This window comes from Dipodomys ordii, unplaced genomic scaffold (genome assembly GCF_000151885.1).
Source record: "Dipodomys ordii isolate 6190 unplaced genomic scaffold, Dord_2.0 Scaffold31, whole genome shotgun sequence".
In the NCBI taxonomy this organism is placed as follows: domain Eukaryota; kingdom Metazoa; phylum Chordata; class Mammalia; order Rodentia; family Heteromyidae; genus Dipodomys; species Dipodomys ordii.
Genome location: NW_012267247.1, coordinates 9,726,896 through 9,734,971, shown reverse-complemented (window position 1 = coordinate 9,734,971; position 8,076 = coordinate 9,726,896). Strand labels below are relative to the sequence as shown.

General features: G+C 54.1%; 1 protein-coding gene across 1 annotated transcript in view; it reads right to left on the bottom strand.

Annotated features, from left to right (window-relative positions):
- Positions 1-8,076, bottom strand: part of Rai1 (retinoic acid induced 1) — an 84,181-nt gene that overhangs the window by 170 nt on the left and 75,935 nt on the right. The window contains exons 5-6 of the mRNA XM_013016485.1: positions 4,867-4,960; positions 571-620 (exon numbers count right to left, since the gene is read on the bottom strand). Coding sequence (XP_012871939.1) covers positions 571-620; positions 4,867-4,960 — 144 coding nt within the window. The remainder of the gene's footprint in view (positions 1-570; positions 621-4,866; positions 4,961-8,076) is intronic.

Here is an 8,076-nt window from a genome sequence, read left to right as displayed (position 1 = left end):
CCTAGTGAAAGTCCACCGCTAACCAGCTGTGGTCCACCTCCTTGGGTCTTTTGGGGCTTCACTCAAACGTCACCTCTGCCTGAATTCTCCCTGGATGCCCTCCCAGCTCGGGCAGGGCAAACCTCTCCCACAAGCACACTCTCCTCCTCCTTGCCCGGTCTCAATTACTGTGGGCAGAACCAGGCCGTCCTGTCTGCCACTCCACGGGGTTCGGGGGAGGCAGGAAGACGTGCGCGCTCGCGCGCGTGCCCCGCCCACCCAGGCGGCGTCCCGCGGGCTCCGCCCCCGGCCGGCCCCGCAGGGCTCCGCCCCGACCTCCACCGACCCGTCCCGCTCGCGCTTTTCTTCTGATCACACGCTGTCAGCCCGCACCACGGGCCCCGCCAGCCCTCTCTCCATCATCCCCTGGCGGGTCCCTTCTTCAAGACCTGCCCGATGGAGGCAGCCTTCTTCCCTACCTGCCTGTGCCGACCTGCTCCTAGGCCCAGGAAGGCGCAGAGCGGAGCAGATCAGAGGAAGGGCTTATAAAGGAAGTGGGAAAAAAAATGGGGACACTTATGGGCCACTTGCCTTATGCTTGGGACACTTCAAAGAAAAGTTCTCTTCGATGAATATGCAACCTGTGACCAAAGAGAAGGTTTGGTGGTTAGAGCGGGGCTGAGCTCGCTGCTGGCCGGGTTTGGAGGCCAGAGGAGAATTGTGGCACAGAATGGCCCAGGTCCTGCTTAAAGCCCCACAACCCAAATTCCATCACAGGGATGCCAGGGGACACCGCAGCCCCTGGGCTTAACCCTTACCCCATCTCCTCCACCTAGAACTTCCACTGGCACACTTCTTGTCATTGAAGATCTTCCCTGACTGTAAGGCAGACTCCTACCTCTAGATTCTTCTCATCTGCCTGGTTCTGTGTGGTCACTCCTGTTACAGTAGGCATGGGTCCTAGTCTCCCTCCTAAAGAAGGCTGCAGTGTGAGGAATGTGCCCAGCCCCCCTCACCCCCCAGATGCATACCTAGCTAGGCAGGTATGGTAGTGTCACAGGTCTGGACTCTATTCAGCTGTGCCAAGTCATGGTCTCCCCATCTGCAGGATATGGCCTAACTAGTTGGGTGTATCAATCTCCACTTGAGCTGTGTGCAAAGCAGGTGCTGGGGGAGGGATTTGTTCCTATGGGAACAGGGAGGCTGCACACAGAGATTTCGGGTCCCTGTAAATCCCAGGTGTACAGGCAGTGGCCTACTGTGCAGAAGACAGCAAGCATGGCCAGGAGTTATGCCTCCCTAACCAGAGTAGGCTCAGCACCTGGCCCAGTGCCATCTTGGGAGACCTGTGCACCTCCTCCCTGTGCACCTCCATTTTCTACCTGAGGCCTCTTTGGGCTCATCTCCCTTCCCTGCTCACTGGCCAGGAGCCACCTTCCTTAATGCCTCCTTCTAGCTCACACTGGGGAGCAACCACACCCCCAAGTAGGAGCCTGGCTGCTGGGTAAATAGCTGCAGGCCTCATTGTGGCCTCCTACTTCTTTCTGCCCACTCCCTAGGATCTAGGAGCAGGGGCAGCCATGACTTGAAAGCTGCCTGTAGTACCAGCTGCTTGGAAACAGCCAACAGCCATCATTTAGCTCCACAACTAGGCTAGATTTCCACAGCACACTGGGCTCACACATTGCAGGAAGGTGGTCCTCTGGCTCGGTGACAGATACTTGGGTCAAGGACCTGGGCCACTGGAAGCTGTGGGTATGGGTCACCACTTCCAAAACAGCTAGCCCAGCAATCACCCAGCAGCCACTTGGGGCAGTCACTGACAAGGGCCAGACCTCAGTGTCCCCCTGCTCCCACCTGGCTGGCCTGGTGAGCCATGGGCTGGGTGGAATGTTCTAACAGGACATCTTGTTGGCTCTGTTCTTGAGAGCCAGTACGGATCTCAAGTGGGGATCCTTAGTAAGGACTGGAAGGGTATCGGGCTGAGAGGGCCAGCGAGGCAGCACAAGATGGTAGGCGGCAGCCTGTGGGCACTCTGGAGGCCTGAGCACATCTTGGCTGCCCCCCTCTTGGCCCTTACACCACTCACATGAGCCTCCAGCTGCTGATTGATTGCCAGGGACTAACCGGATGAGCCCAACCGGGACAGTTCTGTCTAGGAGACCTCAGCACAGCTGGTCCCCGGCATAGGCATAGCTGCATGCGTAGAAGGTGGATCACATGGATCCTTTGTGGTGTGAGCTCCTTGCAGCTCATCCCATTGTGAACCCTGGCAGCCCTTGGTATTTGTTATCATCGCCAGCAGAAGTGAGGTAAGGTCTGTAGGCAGGGCAGTGAGAGGACCAGTGCTGGGGGCAGGACCATGTGCAGCAAATAAGAACTGATCCAGCTGTGGCCTCCCCAGAGCATCCAACCCCTGGTGTAGAACCTGCCCGCTGGCCTGTGCCCTTGTCAGAATTAAGGAATCATTGCTGTTTAAACCACTAAGGTGAGCCTGGAAGGAATAGTAGCTCAGTAGCAGTATTCCCCTCTATCTTTTCACAGCAGCCCTGCTCCGACCAGCGACTCCCCTAATACCGGGAAGTTAGATGTCAGGCTCAACACCCCATTCCTCATCTCTTACGAGTCTTGTGGGTTGGTGCCGCACAGTCTTGGGGTATATGACTCTACCCACACCAGCCAACCATCCTCTCCTGGCAGGGCTAAGGCAGGAGGAGCTCATCAGCCCTGATCTTGTCCTCCCAGCTGCCTTCCTGGCTGAATTCCCTTGACTCTGCAGAGCTTCCTGTTATATAGCTCAGAGCCTAGTGAAAGTCCACCGCTAACCAGCTGTGGTCCACCTCCTTGGGTCTTTTGGGGCTTCACTCAAACGTCACCTCTGCCTGAATTCTCCCTGGATGCCCTCCCAGCTCGGGCAGGGCAAACCTCTCCCACAAGCACACTCTCCTCCTCCTTGCCCGGTCTCAATTACTGTGGGCAGAACCAGGCCGTCCTGTCTGCCACTCCACGGGGTTCCCTGGGGAGGATGGAAAAAAAGATGGAGAAAGCCAGCCTTTGTGCCCTGCCCCTCTCTCCAGGGCCAGGCGGTGGGGCCATGACAGCTCTGCCCATTGGTAAAGATGCAGCTGGAGATGGCACTGGGCCTTGCTGGAGGGCGTGGCATGCAGTGGCACCATATTAACTCCCACAGAGGAGGAACTCACTCGTGTTAGCTGCTGTGGGAGTGAGACTGGGCCCAGATAAGGCCATGTCCATGTCCAAACCTGACCCCCAGTGTGTAGTGTGAGGCAGAGCCAGCAAGAAACCCCACTGCAATCCCACTCCTGTGGCCCCTCCCGCCCCCTCTGAGGTCACCATTTGAAATCTGGTAGCTTGGCTAGAGCTGGAGCTGGTGCTGGCCTTGGACCCAGGAGGCAGGTGGGGCAGTGGGAGGGTCTATGGCCGGTGACAGGAGCCCTGGGCTCTGTCCACCACGAGGCAGAGTGAAGGTCACATCATTGCCATCCGGGCTAGAGCTCTAAGGGATGGAGGTGTAAAGAGGGGCCAGGCCCAAAATAAGAAAGAGGCTGTACCTTCTGGTTAGGGTTCACTATTCTGCTCTGCTCCCCATAACCCTGGGCAGAGACAGCTGTGGTGCCCCAGACTATGTGGGAAGAAAGGCCACCAGGATTGAATCTGGGCCTAAGACTCCCTCCCGTAAAATGAGCTGGGTGCCTCACACCTGTAATCCTAGTTACTCAGGAGGCTGAGACCTGAGGATCTCAGTTCAAAACCAGCCAGAGCAGGACCATTTGTGAGGCTCATATCCAATTAATCAACAGAATACTGGAAGTGGCATTATGGCTCAAAGTAGCAGAGCACTAGCCTTGAGCAAAAAGAGCTCAGGGACAGTGCCCCAAGTTCTGGCCCCATAACCACCACCACTGCCACCACCAAATACCATCAAGAAATTGGTGACTGTTACACCATGAGTGACAGCTTTTCTTGCGTAGATGTAAAGAATCTCACTGAGCCTCAGTTTCCCTACCTGGCCAATGAGGAGCAGGCTGGTGCAACCCTTTACTGTATGTGCCTGGCAACAGTGCATACGTAAGATAGAGGAAGAGAATGAGAGGGAATGCAGGGAGCTATGGCTTGTGTCTACACCCATCACCCTGCTCAACCAATGGGCCAATAGCCCATTTGGTCTCAGACCTCTTCTCTCCCTCTCCCCCATCACCTGCTGGCATTTGAACACAAGGCTTATACTGGTTAGGCAGGTTTTCCACACTTGAACCACACCTCTAGCCCCTTTTTCCTTTAGATATTTTTCAGTTGTCTCCTATTTTTTTTTTCCTGAGGCCAGTCTCAGACTGCACTTCTCCTACCTAGGATTACAGAGGTGTACCACCACCACACTCAACTTATCCATGAAATAGGGTCTCGGCAACTGTGCCTGGGCTGGCTTTCTAATCCTACCTCCTGAGTAGCTGGAATTACAGAAGGGAGCTCAAGATTACTTGTCTGATTGGGGATGTAACCCAAGGCTTCATATTTGCAGGACAAATGCTCTGCACTGAGCTATACTCCTAGTCCTTCATTTGGAATTTACTGTTGTATAACCTTTCCCTTGGTCTCTGTGCAAATCCTATTCATCCTCCAAAGGCCCAGCTCCTTAGTAAGCTCTCCATATTCTTGCTTATGACTTATCTCTTCACACTGCTCTGGGCTATCCTAACCAGATGAGTGGGACCTGATTTCAGTGACCCTGGCATTGCCCAGCCCAGATCTAGGCAGAGAAAAAGAAGAATGAGGGAGTGGGAGGGGGCCCCAGTGGTGACATGGGACCTGGGTTAGAGGAGCTGTGCCCATGCGCCCCCAACCCCGGTCCCTTTGGCTGGCACTCACCCGCGTCGCTGGCACACGGATAGTGGTAGGTGTGGATGCATCCTTTGTAGGAGCACCCAATGGTGGCCCCGGCTTCTTGGCAGCTGGAACATGTCTAGTGAAGAGACAAGGAAGGCAGGTGAGTCCCCCATCTTTCCACACAGACCCCAGCAACCCCACCTCCTGCCTCCTCCAAATCTGCTGCTGGAAGGCAGCCAGGAGGCTCAGCGCTGGGATGCAAACACCCATAAGCACTTGCTGTCTGGAAGCCCCTGGGCTGGCATGCTGGGTGCTGGCGACACTACTGGCCATTATGGCTAGGGCTAGCAGCCAGCATCTGCCCAGTGCTCCTTCATGCTGAGTGGTGTGTCCTTGGCTCTTTTAAAAAAAAAACATTTGTGGCACTGGGATTTGAACTCAGGGTCTCATGCTTGCTTGGCTGATGCACTAATACTTGAGCCAAAACACCGGTCCTGCTTCTTACTGATTTTTGGAGATAAGAATCTCACAACTTTTCTGCCTGGGCTGGCTTGCAACCATAACACTCTAGGCCTCATATTCCAGAGTAGCTAGAATTATGGATGTGAGTCATGAGAACCCAGCTTATATTTTGGTTCTTAAACAGGAGGCTCACGAATTTTGCCCAGATTGCCTAGAACCTTCTACACTCCCATCACCATCAACCCTTCCCTAGCATCAGGGATTATGGTCATACACTACCATGCCTGGTTTAAGCAGCGGAAATTATCGACCCAGAAGCAGTATGAAAACCTGATGTTCTAGAATGTTCTTCAGCTCCCCACTTCACTCCTGCTCCTGGGCTCCCCAGCTGCAAAGTTCACAACGTAGTATGACTGGGCCTACTAGGTTTTGACTCAGGGCCCAGCCTGGAGCTGAGACAGAGATCAATAACTGTAATACTGAACTGGGTGTGGTGGCTTCTACCTGTGACCCCAACTACTCAGGAGGCAGAACTCTGAAGGATTGCGATCTGGGGCTTCCTCAGGGCAAAGATGTAAGGCTTTATCCAAAAAGTGAGTAAAGCAAAGCTAGTTCAAGCATGGTTCCACCCTGCGTGGCTGCTGCTGGCTCCTGCTGGCTCCTTCTAGCAGCCCCCCTCTACAGATGGTGGGAGGGTGGGAGGCTCTGCTGTCTCTCGGTAGCAGGAGCATGCAGCAGTGAGCCAGATCCTTGTAGCCAGGGTGACACAGTCACCTCCCGGGGACAACAAAGGTCAGATGCAAAGGTGGTGACACAGGAACCTCAAGATTCTGATTCCATGTGAACCTGACCGGAACCTGGCCTGGCATAGGCCTGCCCCTACACATGGGGGGGGGGGGTGTGCACAGGATGTGGCCATATTAGTAAGACAATGCAGAGAAGGCCCTTGGAAAAGTGGGACAGAGACAGGTCCAAGGCCACGCGTGTTCATGAACCACAGTAGTGTGATCCTGCTGAGAAGTCAAGGTGGGAAGGAAGTGAGGAGCAGAGCAGGCCGAGGCCAAGTCCTGGCAGCCCAGTAGTATCAGGGCTTTTTTCTGTTCCTGCGGCTTGAACTCAGGGTCTGGGCATTGTCCCTGAGCTTTTGTGCTCAAGGCCTAGTGCTCTAACCACTTGAACCACAGGCCCACTTTCAGCTTTTTGGTGATTAATTGGAGATAAGAGTCTCACAGGGGCTCAGTGGTAGAGTGCTTGCCTTGCATGCCTGAGGCCCTGGGTTGGATTCCTCAGCACCACATAAGCAAAAAGAAAAAAGCCGGAAGTGGTGCTGTGGCTCAAGTGCTAGGGCACTAGCCTTGAGCTGAAGAGCTGAGGGACACAGTGCTCAGGCCCAGAGTTCAGGCCTCACAACCGGACCAAAAAAAAAGTCTCACAGACTTTCCTGTCTGGGCTGGCTTTGAACCCTGATCCTCAGATCTCAGCTTCCTGAGTAGCTAGGATTACAGCTATGAGCTACTAGCTCCCAGTAATCACAGTTATTTCTAATTTTGGGTGGTACTGGAATTTTAACTCAGAGCCTCACATTTGCTAATTAAGTGAGTGCTCTACTACTAAAGCCATGCTCCAAACCCGTTTTGCTTTAGTGATTTTTCAGATAGTCTTGCACTTTTGTTCTGGGCTAGCCTCTGAAAAGGATCCTTCCGATTTAGCCTCCTGAGTAGCTAAGATCACAGGTGGAAGCCTCCACACCCTGCCCAGTATGTTATTTATCCAGGTTAACCAGTAGGTGAAGAGGCTGAAAAACTTTCCTAAGGTCACAGCTCCAGGTTGGGGCCTGTGTCAAAACCTAGTGGACCCAGGTACACATGCTGCCCTGGATTAGGCTCCACCTAAACTCCTGCAGCTGAGGAGGCCAGGAGCAGGAGCGGAGTGGGAGCTGAGGAATATTCTAGAATACCAATTTTTCACACTGTCTCATGAATGGCATGAGGATCTGGAATCCAGTGACCTCCAATTCCTGACCTACACAAGAGGCAATAAAGCACCAATGGGGGGTCCCAGACCAGGCTGAGTTGAATCCATAGCAGCCCGTAGCGTGTTAGAACTTTTAGGGAGCTGCCACGGTTGACAGTACCTCTTTGCTTTCTTGTATCCCCCAACAACCCTTGAGTTAGGCATCTGAGTGCCATTTTAGAAACAGGTATAGAAACACATCTCTGATGTCCCTAGCCCCAGGAACCCCCACATGAGGCCTGAGCGCTGCCTTGTCTGTCCCAAGGCCTACACCAGGCCTAAGCAGACACTGCCATCCTCATAACAATACAAGTCAGCCCTGTGTCCCCCTCATCTGGAGCATTTTGTCACCAGGCCTCATCTGGATGGGAGGGGGCATACAAGACGGTAATGGGAAAGTGGGGCTTGAGGCAGACCAGGAAGCTGAGGCTCTAAGAGGACGGGGAATAGCAGGGCTCAAAGATTGCAGGTATTGTGGGGAAGGAGGCAGAGAGGGCCCGAGGCCACAGCTCAGTCCATAAGGCAGCAAAGTGAGGCTAAAGCACCAGCAGGGTACTGAGTAGGGACTGTCACGATGATCTGCCCAACCTGGGTTGGCATCAGGGCTGGAGTTATACAATGGCACGTGGCGGAACTGGGATTTGCACCAGGGTCTGTTTGTTTGGTTCTGCCAGTCCTGGGGCTTGAATTCAGGAGCTAGGCACTATCCCTTAGATGCTTCACGCAAGGCTAGCACTCTACCCCTTGAGCCACAGCTCCACTTCCAGCTTTTTGCTG